Source organism: Crinia signifera, chromosome 1 (assembly GCF_055691185.1).
Source record: "Crinia signifera chromosome 1, ASM5569118v1, whole genome shotgun sequence".
NCBI classification, from domain to species: Eukaryota; Metazoa; Chordata; class Amphibia; order Anura; family Myobatrachidae; genus Crinia; species Crinia signifera.
The window spans coordinates 312,779,687-312,795,152 of NC_139217.1; the positions used below are offsets into that span (position 1 = coordinate 312,779,687).

At 42.7% G+C, this 15,466-nt stretch overlaps 1 protein-coding gene across 2 annotated transcripts in view; it reads right to left on the bottom strand.

The window, feature by feature from the left end:
* FRMD3 (FERM domain containing 3) overlaps positions 1-15,466 on the bottom strand; it is a 182,251-nt gene that overhangs the window by 61,408 nt on the left and 105,377 nt on the right. The window contains exon 4 of one of the 2 annotated variants that reach the window (XM_083186217.1): positions 10,711-10,789. The exons of the other annotated variant lie outside the window; for it this stretch is intronic. Within the exon in view, the coding sequence (XP_083042343.1) occupies positions 10,711-10,789 (79 nt within the window). The remainder of the gene's footprint in view (positions 1-10,710; positions 10,790-15,466) is intronic. 2 annotated transcript variants of the gene reach the window in all.

Consider the following 15,466-nt stretch of genomic DNA (forward strand, 5'->3'; position numbering starts at 1 on the left):
GCGATGCGCGCTCCCGCGCATCACACAGTACGGTACAAAAAGTATGTGCTGCACATACTTTTTGTACTAGGTACACATCGGATCGGATCGCAGTGCATACACACTGCATGCACTAGGGATGCGATCCGATCCGATGTGTGCTGTTTAAGCACACAACGGATCCTATTAACGGGCCGTGTATGGGGGGCTTAAGTGTAAGCGGACATATCACAGAAACAACAGAGCAATAAACCAATTCTGCATTTAATGTGATAAAAAAATAAAACATATTAGAAATATTCATAATATAATTCATATAATAATAATAATAATAATAATTCATATTATAATAATATTCATCATTCTCATTTTGCAATGAACTCTGAAATTTCAGACTTGGGCCCTTATTCTGGTTGGTGCGGCCAGAGCCGCACACGGGGCTCCGGCCGCACAAACCAATCCCCGCCCACCCTACGGATCGCCACGGCCGTCCGTACACGGACGGCTGGCGATCCGCATAAAAATGGTGGAGGCGTACGCCTCCACCATGGTGGGAGCTGCCCCCTGCATTCGATGGTCGTCGACCATCGAAGGCAGGTCCGCACGCCGCGGCAGCTCCCGCAAGCTGAGACCACACGGACAATCGTCCGTGTGGTAGCTTGTATGGGGGCTGAAAGCTGACATCCGGCGACGTCAGCTTTCCGCCCCCATGAGTTGCGTCATGGCCTCATTACCATGCATACGCCCCGCGTTTGCATGGGAACGCCCATGAAACGCGGGGCGTACACATAGGGAAATGAGGGCATGATGCCTCTCACGCCCCTATACGCCCCCTTTGCGGCGGACGAAATACGTCTGCGGCGAAGGGGGCTGCACATGCGCAGATTCACCTCTGCGCATGTGCAGAGTAAAAACATCGGCGGTACGGCCGCACGCGGGCCGTACCGTCCGAATTAGAATAAGGGCCTGTATGATGTAATTTATTTAGTCAAATAAATACATGAATATAGTGAAATTATTACTGTTTTGACAAATATTAAAGCCCTGAAAGAGATTTTCTCCAGATTCCATTTTGCCTACTTAAACTGCTGTACGGTACTGTACCACTTTTGCCTAATTGTACTACTTTACAGTACTGTGTCACTTTTGACTATACTACTGTACAGTACTGTACCATTTTTATATTATATGCCCTGTTCACCTGGAAAACACCTTAAAGTCAATGCAAAAATGTCAATTTAAAATGTTGTAAGACCGCAACATAGTTCACTGACAATTTCACCAACATTTTTTGGTGCCAGCCAAGTTTGGAATTTTAATTCGTGTTCCGAACTGACAACAGATCCAAGCCGGATTCACATCATTTCAAAATGGGACTGTATTTGTATTTCAGGAGAACTGGACCGTACAGTTTTTACTTAAAAATTTTCCCTGTGATGTTTTGATGTTTAAGAAAAGAAGGGGGACATTTTATAGGATGAGAGATTCAGGAAGTGAGAGATTTGGTAAGAAATTTCCAGTTTTTTTTAAAGCGGCAATCATTTATACTTCAAAATAAAACTGGTTTTGCAGTGTAAACAAAAAAAAGAATAGGAAAAGTGCGCTAGACAGATTTACACATTAATTATGTTAATGGGTTTAAATATCATTCACTTCCAGTGTTAGCATAAAACATTTGCAATAATAAAAATATTATATAATTAGACGGTGCACTCAGCACTGGACATGGACAAACAACATTTAACATAAAGGGTCCTAATATTATTAGTGTATGTGGATTAATAACCCTGGGGTCTGTCGTATTAGAAGTCCTTTGCTAGTAGTTTTTGATGTTTGTTAAAAAGTCAGTGTTAGTACAGTCCTTTCAAGTACCACTTCATATATAATAGTCCATGTCTGGTCAGACTTTTTTTTTTTTTGGGGGGGGGGGGGGGGTGTAGAAATACCTGCACTTGTTAGATGTCCCTGTTCTCTCCCAGCTGCTGGTGCTTATTCAATATGTATTGCAGCTATTTCTGAAGCACTTCTGACGACAAGGAGGTATATAAAAAATGGATGGTGCAGTAATTGAATCTCTTGGTTAACGCGTTTCCGCACCTTTTGGTTACCCTCGGCGGCTTCCACAGAACCAGTCATTTTTTTTTTGGGGGGGGGGGATTTGCAGTGTAAATAATTGCCACTTTAATTTTTTTTTTTTTATTTCTTAACAAATCTCTCACTTTCTGAATCTCTCATCCTATTAAATTCCACCCCATATGTAAGTTCATTGCAGAATTATATAAATGTGCCCATAATACAGTATTTCATACTTACAGTGCAGGTTTTAAGCACAGATGGGTAAATAAAAGTGACTGAGGTACTAAGACATCTGTGCTCAAATATGGCTATCCTTAAAACCTGAACTGTTACTGTGCCTTGGGGACCGGTCTTGAATATGAATAAACATGCTTTAAAATACACTACCATAACTCAAAAACTAAAATTCTGCTTCCTAATCTATGATAGTTTGCTATTCCTATAACACACCTAAGCGTAAGAATGACAAATGGTACAGTGGCAACGCTTGGCATAACAACTATGTTTTATTGGGTGTTTTCAACTTCAACATAAAATTACATTTTGACAAGTCAAAGATCTAAAAATGTAAAACAAATTTCCAGTGTGAAAATTTGATGAGCAGGTGGCAGACTAATAGCATTGTTACTTCGGCATTGTACGCTTAGAAATTGCTTTTGCTTCAACAAAAGCGTATTATGGAGAAACAAGTCATCCTTTAGCACGCTTAATAATAGCACTAGGGCTCCTGCACACAACATCGCCGTCACTCATGTTGCTGCCATCCACGCTCTCTATGTAATGTTAGTTTTTACTGTTACAGAATGACCCATAGTTTCTTTCTTTCGTTATGTGCTCTTTTTGTTATGAAAAGCAACATTTTGCACAAATGTCCTTGTAGAGTCATGCTGGCACTGTCATTCACATCGAAAAAGCCTGAATAAAATATAGTTTAGTCGCAGCTAGCGCTTAATAGTGTGACTTTCCTAAGGCAGCAGGAAAAGTAATTCGTGACTTTTTACTTGTTATATTGGCTTGCTGAATTCCACTCTACTTTCCTACGTTCATTGTAGCACTATCTTAATTCTGACTAGGCCGTGGAACCATAGCAGGTATCTCCTAGAAATGTTTTAATAATTTTGTTTTGCCAATATAACTCTTCTAGACACTGTCATAAATCCCCCTCCCCCCCCCCCCCCCCCCCCAAAGGGGTGAAACGAGTGATAGAGGGCCTACCAGTGGAGACAATCCCCAAAAAGTGACTGGTTGGGCCTTTAGCGATGCGGGACCGTGCGCAAAACCGCAGGCGCGTGCCAAATTTTGGGGGGCATGGCCTATTAAAAGGAGGCATCGCCTGTACTTGCGGTGCTGCCGGGAGGCCAAGCCCCCCGTTTTCGTTGCTTTGGGGGCATGCCTAGCAGCTCCATGAGCTGCTGGCTATGCCCCCAGCCCCTTTGGCTGCAATGGATAGACACGTCTTTTCACGGATGACAAGGGGGGACTCCCAACTGCTCCCGCCGCGGGAGAGACGCAGGAACATCCCCACAGAAAAACGAAACGTTCCCGCGATAAGTAGGACAGTTGGGAGGTATGCCGTTGTTTGATTGCCACACTTTGCTTTATATACTGTATAATTAATTACTTTATGTTATACTTTATTGTTGAAGATGGCACCATAAACCAAAACAAGTTGCATATGCGATGATTTTATTACAAGTATACAAGGGTTTCTCCATGCCACAATTGCAATTTTCCATCATGGAATAACATTCACATCTACAAGGACAAACTGTGTTCCTGTGTTCTATTTCTGAACATCATTAGATTAAAATAAACACTAAAGACCATGTAGTTCATTTTTATCCTATCATTTCCTGCTCTCAGAGCATAATCAAATGTGGTTCCAGAGTAATGGGCATACAGCCACAAGCAACATCAATTCTTCAGATTATTAGAATTCTTTTAAGAAAAAAAAACATATGCTTATCATTTACATATTGCATATTTTTTACATATTGAGGCTAATGCTGAGCTTGCTACAAAACATGCAAGTTTGTGCTGCACATGCCCACTAAAAGTACGGGCAGTACGGACGGTGTAATGGTTAGCATTACTGCCTCACAGCACTGAGGTCATGGGTTAGATTCCCACCACTGCCCTAACTGTGCGGAGTTTGTATATTCTCCCCGTGCTTGCGTGGGTTTACTTTGGGTACTCTGGTTTCCTCCCACAACCTGAAAATATACAGGTAGGTTAATTGGCTCCCAACAAAATTAACCCTAGAATGTTTGTGTGTGCATGTACAAGTGGTAGGGAATATAGATTGTAAGCTCCACTGGGGCAGGGACTGATGTGAATGTTCAAATATTCTCTGTAAAGCGCTGTGGAATATGTATGCGCTATATAAGAAACTTAATAAATAATAAATAAATAAAAAGGGCTGTACACCTATGTCTGCATGGAGACTTGGTACTGTACAGTACTAGCACCTACTTGCGCTTGGATCAATGGAACAAAGGAGGGAAGGTGTGTACTAGTACTTGCCAATTGAGGAAAACCAGCATGAACGCTCACAAGTAACTGGTAGTATTAATATAACTTGCAGGGTTAGTACAAATACACGTTGATTATGATGACAGGTGCCAGCATTGGCTAGTCACTACTAATTGCAGAAGCAATTAGTAGTGACTATGCATATGTTATGGTACTGCTTTCCTAGCATGGCGCCCGTCTCATTGATTGTATGCCTTAAGTTTAAAGTACTTAAGGCATACAATCAACGCGATGGACCCGATTTTTTAATCTCATGGATCTTATGCATCCATAAGATGCATGAGATGCATAAGATCCATGAGATAAAAAATCGTGAGCCCCCAATAACCATTTTTAACGCCACCAGCACTATCAACGCCAACCCGAAGCGTGGCGAGTGCAGCGAGCCCGCGAGGGGCGGCGGTACGCGTCCTCCGACCTTTTCATACCCCCACTATCCACGTTGGCGTGGAGTTGATTTTATATAGTGTGGCGAGCGCAGCGAGCCACCGAGCCCGAAGCGTGGCGAGCGCAGCGAGCCCTGTGAGGGGACGTGGACTACTTTACATGTATTTTGCGTCCCCTCGCGGGGCTTGCTGCGCTCGCCACGCTTCGGGCTCGGTGGTTTGCTGTGCTTGCCACACTATATAAAATCAAATCCATGCCGACGTGGATAGTGGGGGTATGAAAAGGTCGGAGGACGCGTACCGCCACCCCTCGCGGGCTCGCTGCGCTTGTAACGCTTCAGGTTGGCGTCAATAGTGGGGTGGCATTAACAATGGGGTGGCCATTTCACCCATGAGGGGGGGTTAGCAATTAAAATTCGGGTTTTGGGGGCTTTTTACATTGATTCCAATGTAAAAATCTTGTCGATCGCGTTGATTGCATCATCTCATGCATCTTATGCCGCACAAACACATAAGATGCACGAGATGCACGAGATATAAGCCCCACACATACAATCTAGATTGTGGGCGCCATGCTAGGAAAGCAGTACCTATGTTACATTGACCATGCATATGTTATATCAGTTTGCCGGCTTATTTCAGCATTACATTTTGTTACTTTCATTTGATACATTTAATGTCCTTAATGACATTAATGATAATATATTTCATGGTTGAAAAATTGCTTTATATGAATAATAAGGAAATCTCCCGCTATTGCCAGCATGAGATGGCGAGTGAAGTACAGCCAGCGTTACTTGTACCACCGATGTCCTTGTTAAACAGCCCTTTTTTGCACAGGACAAAAGTCATATCTTCCTTACAGAGGATTATCTCCTGCATATTTATGTATACACACCAAATACAGTTTCACTGTACAAAACTACAAAACAACCAGGAACTAAAACCTACTCTAGTAAACCAAATGGAAGTGGGGAGGATGGATTTAAGAGCTAAACAAGCAATGCACAGTTACACCCATAGAGTACAACAGACAAACTAGGAATCTACCTATATCTCCTCCATCAATGTTACATACATCTACCTTCAACAAGCAACCATCAATGGATTCTAACCATGGAAGGTTGATGGCTACTTTTAGTCCAGTATTAGCAGTCCCGGACAGGTAGTGTAAAGATATAATAATACCAGCTGAACTTTCCACTCAGACAGTGTTATTCCCCGCCTCCTCTTGCTACCTCCTGTCTCCTTCCTCTCTGCCCTTGCCTCCTCTTGCTCTATCCCATATCCCCTTTTCCATAGATACCTCCTCCTACTTTAATCCGCCTTCCCCTAACCCCTGAGCCTAACCCCTTAGGATGCTATAAAATTGGAATACTGACCGGATGGAGAGACTTTCCTGGAGTCACTTGGGTAGCTGTCTGAAGTGACAGCCAATGAGGGGGTTTAATATCGCAAGTGTATTTTCCCACAATTGACTGAGCCAATGAGAGAGGCCAGCAGCTGGTGACATGCTAGCACTCTGTACTGGAGAAGCACTGATATATCTGTCATTATCTCTCCCCCTGATTTGTGACCATCCCCGCTGTGGTAAGAAGAGGATCCACCCTTCCCCTGCCAAACTATACAGATAATCGTGGAGGAATAAGCCACCTGCCCCTTACATGACACAGTAAGACCAGGTACACATCAGAACAATGTGTTTCTGGGCAATATACCTGAGAGCAGGCTGACATATAGTACAGTATGTTCACACAGCAGGATGCAGTGGCGTGATGGGAACATGTAACATGCCATAAATGGGTGTGCACAGCCCATTTTATTAGGGGGTGCACCATTGGAGGGGCGTGTCTATCACTACATAATGGGCATCAATGCAAACTAATAGAAGGTGACTTATATATGTATATTGGATCCAGAATGGATCATACCCCCCCCCCCCCCCCCCAACACAAACCACTGTATAAATAGAGACAGTGCGCAATGCAAACATTTACACTATAATGCCCTTTACACATAAGGCCTCACCGTAATGCTCATTACACATAAGTAGGTGATTCATCGCGCCCTACGGGCGCTCTTCACACCATCATAAGGGGCTGTGCCCCCTTAACCTGTGAACTGTGAGATATGGTTTGTCTAGGAGGGGTGGGTGGGGAAATACTGCGGGGGTGTGAGTGGCAGGTGTGGTGCCACTGCTCTGCACTACACTTATACCGTGATGGTCATTGCACATTACACTCCACACCGTGATGGCCATTAGACATTCTGCCACACACAGTAATGCACCCTTCACTATATTCCACGCCATATTGGCCCTTAAACTATACACCACACCGTCATGCATCTTACACTATATGCCCCACACCATAATGCCACTTACACTGCGCGCCACACACCGTAATGCACCTTGCACTATACGGCACACACCGTAATGCACCTTACACTATACACTACAAACCGTAATGCCACTTAACTATACTTCACACACTGCAATACACCTTATGCTATATGCCCCACTGTAATGGCCCTTACACTATATGCCCGGTGCAGTAATACCACTTACACTATACGCCACACAATGCAATCCCAGTTACACTATACACCACACCGTAATGCCACTGAAACTAAACGCTATGCAACATAATTCCCCGTACATCAAACAGCTATGCAACGTATTACATTAAACACTGTAATGGCCCTTTCACTATACACAACACTATACACAATATGGCACCATCGCATCACACTGGGCACGGTAACATGTGTGGAGACAGGGCCGAAATTGCAGGGGCAATACAGTGGGCCGAACCCCTGTCCCCCAGAAATGAATATAGCACATACCCTCAATTACTAATACAGCACATAAGCCTCCCACCCAATAATAGAGCACATAGCGTAGGTCCCCTTACAGATAGTAATAGACAGAAAATAGGCTCTTTAGAGAATATAGCAGCAAATAGCCACCTCCCCAGATAATACAGCACATAGGTCCCCCCCAACAGATAATTATACTGCACATAGGGCCCCCACTTATAATACAGAACACAGGTTGTCCCCCACACAGATAATGATACAGCCCATAGGGCCCCTACCCCACATACAATACAGCACATAAGTCCTCCACAAAAACAAAGATAATAGTTCAGCACATGGTTAGTTAGCTACAAGTTTGCAAAGGGGAGGCCAAAGGGATGGAGTAAAGTCATTCCTGCACCAAGCAGGCAGGAAAGCAGGTGGCAATATGTAGGTTGTGGCTGCTGAGCTCAGGCTGGACGGTGTTGTGACGGTGGTCTCTCCTTGCTGTTGTAGAGCTGGCAGTTTGGCAAAGTGCACTTGCAGTGCGAGTGGGTCCGCTGGTGCAGGGCTGTGTGGCGCCTTGTGTGCATGACGTACCCACAATGCTGGAGGGCTAGGACCGGCCAGGAGCAAGGTAGCCGCACATGCTCATTGCCAGGGGGAAGTTACATGCTCATTATATGCTCGTTGCCGGAGGAGTTACATGCCCATTGCCGGGGGGGAGGGGTTTAGATGCTCATTGCCAGGGGGAGTTATATGTTCTTTGCCAGGGGGGAGTTATATGGTCGTTGTCAGGGGGAGGGGGGTTTGCATGCTTATTGCCAAGGGCACTTACATGCTTGTTGTCCAGGGGGTTCCTTTCTAACAGCACTCCTAGAATCCGCTCTTCCAGGTAGCACTGGGCGTCAGTAGTGTTGTAACTTCAAATTTTAGCAGCCCCATGCCAAAAAGTCTCTGCCCCCACACACACACACACACTAAAATTCACATTATGCCACATGGATTGTGCAAAAATTCACAAATAGGGACTGTGGGGACAGGGATGAAGGGACAGTGACGACGGGGATGTAGGGACAGAGACGGCGGGGATAAAGACGGCGTGGACACAGGGACAGAGACAGCGGGGAGCTACCATCTCCAAAATTACAACAATGACATGCATAGCATAGTCGATGTTTCAGGACTATCTCAGCCCTTTTATCAAAACAAGCATATCTACAGAGTGAGAAAATACATTATATTGTGCAAAAAAACTATATTTTTTACATACATACACACGATAAATACATAAAGTGACATACACACACAAATATACAAACATACAGTCATACATACACATAAATTAATACATTTGCAGACATGTATACATACTACAGAGTGCTCCTCCTTCCTCCCTCATATCACACACCACACACAGGGTACATTTGGTGACAGGAGTGACATGGACCCAACTCTGGTATGGAGAGATGCCAGCCCGCATTGAGAGGTCCATTCATACAAGATATTGGCAGCAGTGCCTCCTGGGTGGCACTGTGCATAGCGGGTATAGTTGCATTGCATGGCCGTGTTGTGACGTCATTACTCAGTCACATTAAACCATGGTGATGCGACCCCACATCTCCACCTGCTATGCAGTGATGCCAGATTGTTAAATTAATGGAGTCAGGCTGTCAGCGCTGTGGGTGGGAGCCCCCACCTCCCCTTTAACTGAGCTGCTCATCACTGTACCGTGCACAGCAGCTCAGGTATTTTCAGCTGTGCCCTGTAGATCCCGCTGCCGCTAGCTCGCCCAAGCCATCGCGGGGTCTTCTTTACCATTGTTATGCAACTGTTGGGTGCACAGGGAGGAGAGTGTGGGTGTGCTGGTCATTAGAGGATGCCTGTGATGCCATGCTACATTTAGCAGCATGGCATCATTACTGATTATCTTCTGCTGGCATGCAATATCATTGTAGTGTGTACCTGGCCTCAGACCATTACGTTAAGTGAGAAATGTGTGGACATTATTACAGTGGGACAACTAATGCTGAAAACATGTGTGTCCCCAATATGAGTATTTTTTACTTTATAAAGGATGGAGAAACAGGGAGATGCAAACTTTTTTAGGGGAAACAAACCAAAGTTAACAAAACGAGCCTCTGCCACTTTTCTCTGCTCTCCTTACTGTATTCTACCCATTTTGTAAATTATTACATTTAATCAATTGAATGTATGTATTTAATCTTTTGAGAAATAAAGGTGATGTTTTTTTGTCTTGCTTTACTTGTTCTACCATTGTAACTGATAGACTTAAAAGGAATATTTGTTGCCGTTTTGGGACCACAAACACATAGGGAGTATTCAATGCTGTCCGGATTTTTCGGCTAGTCAAAAAATCCAGACAATCCTGTTCAGCGCAGACAATCTGCACATACCTTTTGAATGCAGACATACCTATTTAATGTGCCTTTTTTGGCCAATGCAGGTTCAAAGTCAAATCGGCATCCACAGAAAATAGTTAAAAATGTCAAGATCAGCCAGGAATGCGCTGATCCAGGTGTTTTTCAACTGTAATGATTGTTCCAACAGTTGAAAATTGGCACTTGGATTGAATAGGTCGAAAGTTAATTTTACCAAAAATCGTAAAAAAGTGCTGATTTTTCCAACAGTACTGAATACCCCCTAAAAGGCTTACTCCATGAGTACTGTATTCATTTCTTCTAGAGTACAGGCGTGCATACAGAAACTGCTAATGGGATATTAGACAGATACAAGACAGAACAGCAGACATCCGGTTTACAATGGACACAGATCATATAGAAGATTTCAGCCTATGGACTTGCACAAATGGTTCAGTTGATGTTTTTACAAGGAGTGACTGGATTGGAAATGACACCACTGACAGAATGACTTGGCTCCTTGCCGTACACCAAACTACACACATACACATATAAAATACCTGGTGAGCTCTTCTTTAATCTTCAAAGGTTCATGAGGGTAGAATTTCACTCTAAAGCACATGGTGTATGGTGGATGAGCTGAAACATTATAAAACAAAAACAAAAAAGCATGAGAACAGCGCTGGGTATAGTTGCTTGATGAATATGCAGGAGAGTTTCTGTCTGTTAGTGAAATGGGTTTATCGGCAGTCCAAGCCAGTGCAGTAAATAAAAGCATGCTAAAAAAGCTTCAATGCATTTGCTGATTTAATTAGTGATCAACATGTAATGTCAAAAGCAGATATGAAGAATGCCTTATTTCAATTCAGACTGAAGTCACCATTGTTTCAGAAATGAGTACATTACCAAAGCAGAACAAAAAGAGTTTGTCCATGTACGCCAGCCTACCAAAGAAAACTACTATATACAGGTTGAGTATCCCCTATCCGAAATGCTCGGGACCACGAGCATTCCGGATAGGGGAATTTTCCGGTTTTTGGAATATATTTTTGTAGCCATACTTACCTGTCCCCTGATGGTGTCCGGTGGTCCCTCGGCGTCCGCGCAGTCCCCGGGCGTCCACAGCAGGCCTCCGGCATCTTCTCCTGGTCTCCAGCGGTCCCAGGAATGCATTGCGCGAGTGTGCGCACGCACCGGTGACGTCACCGGCGCGCGCGCACACTCGCGCAATGCATTCCTGGGACCACTGGAGACCCTGGAGAAGATGCCGGAGGCCTGCTGTGGACGCCAGGGGACTTGGTAAGTATGAAAAGAGGGTTAGGGGGTTAAAAAAAAAAAAAATTCGAATGATTCCAAAAAGTATTATGAAATGCTATACTGCTAATCATAAAGTACATGCATATATACCTTATCCTACAGCCCATAAACAGTTATTAAAATAAATAACAGGCAAAACAGATGTGTCCATAGACACCTAGGGGTATATTTAATAAAGGTCCATTTTGATTGCTTTTAATCAATGTCAGATAGAAATAAAATCAATCAACAGATGATTTTTCTTACATTAATTGTCAAACATTACAAAACGTGTGTTTTAGCCCTTGAAGCTCAACATTGTACAAGATTGATATTGATCGATCTTACGTTGATTAAATCGATCAAAATCAACTGTTCGTAAATATATCCCTTGGCGTCTAAATGGCATATGGCGCAAGTCACCTGGCGTGTGTGAGTCACACCAAGAGGTGAAGTGTACCGATTTTTTTCTAGAAATTTTGCATCATATTTGCACTGATGACACAGTGAAACACAACTCAGTGTACTAGAGATGCAGGGCTTCAACCATATCCACACAGAAATTAGTTTGAAACACGTACAAAGTGAAGTTGGCGTGAGAAAAAGTTGCTGCATTGAAGTATTTTATATATGGACTCTGACTCATTACCACACATGTACAAATGTCACAAATCAAACTGATCAGTGTAATCTAGCAGAGTAGTGCTGTTGCTTCAGTTGTTTCATTTATGCATATATGCCGTACATTTGGAGAAAGACACTCACCATGGCAGAGTTACCCAGACAAGGCGCATCGAGAGCAGCTGTTTGGCATGACTAAAGCCACAGTGTATGAGGACACATCTGTATGTGCAAAGAGCCAGACCATCCATTAGGCTGCCTGCTAAAGCCCAGTGGCACTGAGGTTCCATATTTTAATAGTTTTGTTTTTATGTTCCTCCATGTTGCCTTATGTCTTAAACTGTAGGTGCATTGTATATAGTACAATGTATAATATGTATTTTACCATTAAAAACATAGCTCAAATTGTGTAAATGCTGAAAAGGGTTCTGGGGGTTAAGAAAGGAATAGGTGCAGAGAGAGGGGATGCAGAGGTAGTACTATCGGTGTTCCTTGTATATTTACTTTCCTGACGTAATGTCTAATTTTCCTAGGTGGAATCTTCTCTGACCTAATGGTTCCTGCCTGGACCGACAATCAACCATAGGCAGTGATCTTTCCACTGGGGGGAATGTACTGATAGATACCTCTGAAGTATTAGTACTTGTGAGCCACTTTATTTCCCAAAGGGCAGTTTAGTATCGATATACCTATAAATACCATGAAACAGTGGTGAGGTGACACAGGTTTGTGGTCCATCAACAAATTAAATTATTTTATTGTCAATGTGATCGGAATGTGAACTAAGCATGACAGGTAAGCGCAATTTGCTCAATTTAATATTTTTTCTTAATTTCTCAAAAAGAAACCTCTAGCCTAAAAAAAGAATCCCAACAAATAATACAATTAATCAATAAATCCAGTCTTAAATACTGGACAACAAAAAGTGATTAGGATGCTATCAGTGACTATCCATTCAACATAATTTCTCAATAGAAAACATGGGTAAGGTGCATGGTCGGTAACAGAAATCATGGAGTTTTATTTATTAAATGTGATTGCTACTGATTTAGTATTTCAAGAAGTGACAAGTCCATTTTTCGTTTCAATATTCCAGGATCCAGCCAATGAGCAATAGAGCTTAAGAAACTAGTGGCAGCAGTTAATGATAGCTGGGAGAGCAGATATTAGAGAGGCAGAGGGGCCTGGGGCACATGTAATAATGAGACAATGGTGGGGAACATATGTGAGAAGAAGGGAACTGTGTCACTTATGTTTCTCTTCTCTTTTCCCCTTTGGCTTCTTTTTCATGTAGAATGCTAATACTAGGCATGTCCCACTTCCAGCTTAAAATCTGACTGTGCACTTTGTATTTGTATCCTACATGCAATATGATTTTACCATGGTCCAAAACTACACTTCTAAATGGATTTATTCCTAACTGTAAATGGGGCCTACAGTGCTGTTGGTTTAAAAATGACCTTGAATTTTTCTTTACATCTGTACCTACTGAATTCATCCATGTATTTCTAAATAGAAAAGTAAGCATAGAATTATGGAAAAAAAGGCAACTTCTTAACTACTTTATGATGAATTTGCTGACAAATGAAATGATTCAGAAAAACATTTTATTTTGCTCTGTATTGGTGCCAGAAAGTCTTACTCGCCTACTTTTCAAAACTAGAATGGGGGATATTACAGTAGGACGCGGCACTCCATCGAGGGGGGTGTATCACACTCTGCTTTAAAGGGAATGCCTTGCTCCACCTATTGGTGTGTCTATGCTTAATCACTTGTTATTGAGAAATATTTTATATAACATTAGTAGCAATATATTTTGGGGAATATTGAAACTATGGATACTAACTAACAAAATACATGATTAATGTGATCCACTATGCAATAAATGCCTAATGACCTTGTGTGGACTATTTACTAAGCTTATAAGTATGTTTTTGGTGTATTAAATGTTATTTTACTAAATGTTTTTTTATATAAAATTTTATTTTATTGTGAACACTGGACAGTCTGCAACTTGTAGGCATTATCTACATTTATTGGTTGTGCTGCTTTCCATAGCATTAGCTAAATCAATATGGACACCAAATTAAATAAATGTGTTTAACTACAGAAAGATTACTATAAAAAAATACTTACCCTTACAGCTAACAGCAGCAGCATGCTATGGATAAGTGTACACCAGTAAAAATACCAAAGCCTTGTGTATGATTATAGTTTTGCTGTCTCTCTCTCATGTGAGCGATTCCCACAAGAGGGGGGATAATGAAAGTCCTCAGCAGAGGCTCCTGAGCAGCTACAGTAAATCACTGTCCTTGTAAAGAAACTCCTGAGTATCGAACCTGTCAGAATCTGAAGAATCCAGGCAGGGCAGCAGGAAATTTATGGCCAAACCGGGAGTCTACAGCATGATGAGGGAGGGTAGGCAACTATGCAAGAACATAGTCATATACAATATGCTAAAGAGAGACAAAACTCAATTGGCAATATTTCAGAGTATTTTATTTATAATAAAAATAAAAATAATAATAATAATCATAATAGCAAAATAAAATCGCAATAATGCATGTTACACATTGGAATAAGGAAAGCACCAGTGATACCACTGTGAATTGAATATGGCTTAGGACATATTATGGTAACGAGCACTTGACATGGGATATGGTCGTTGGATCACCACCAAGTAGGTCGACAAGAGTTAGGTCGACATGCAGATAGGTCGACATAAGTTTACGTCAACATGAGTTTAGGTTGACATGACTTTAGGTCGACATGCAGTAAGGTCGACAATACTTTAGGTCGACAGGGTCATTAGGTCGGCATGGGTTAGGTTGACAGGGTCATTAGGTCGACATGGGTTAGGGCGACAGGGTCATTAGGTCGACATGGGTCATTAGGTCTACATGGGTCATTAGGTCAACATGGTTTTTTTCCTGTATTTTTGAGCCGACACGTGCTGACAGGCGATGTTTCATGCCCTACCAATCACTAGGGCATGGTGGGAGAATAAAATAGTGTGCCGAGTGTAACGATAAAAAAAAAAATGTAAGGTACTTGTTTCCTAGCATGGCCACACCGATTTCCATCGGGGTGGTCGTGTCGGAAAAATCGCATCAGGTCGCATCGCATGCGATTTGGTCGCATGCGATGCGACCGACCCGATTTTTTTATTGAATCAAATGTGAATAGGGTCCCTGGGACCCGATTTTACATTGGATTCAATGTAAAATATTCTCTAGACCCCCAATTTTACAACGTAAACCCCACCCCACGATTGACGCCAACCCGAAGCGTGGCGAGCGCAGCGAGCCCACGAGGGGCGGCGGTGCACGTCCTCCGACCTTTTCATTCCCCTACTATCCACGTCGGCGTGGAGTTGAGAATATAAAGTGTGGCGAGCAC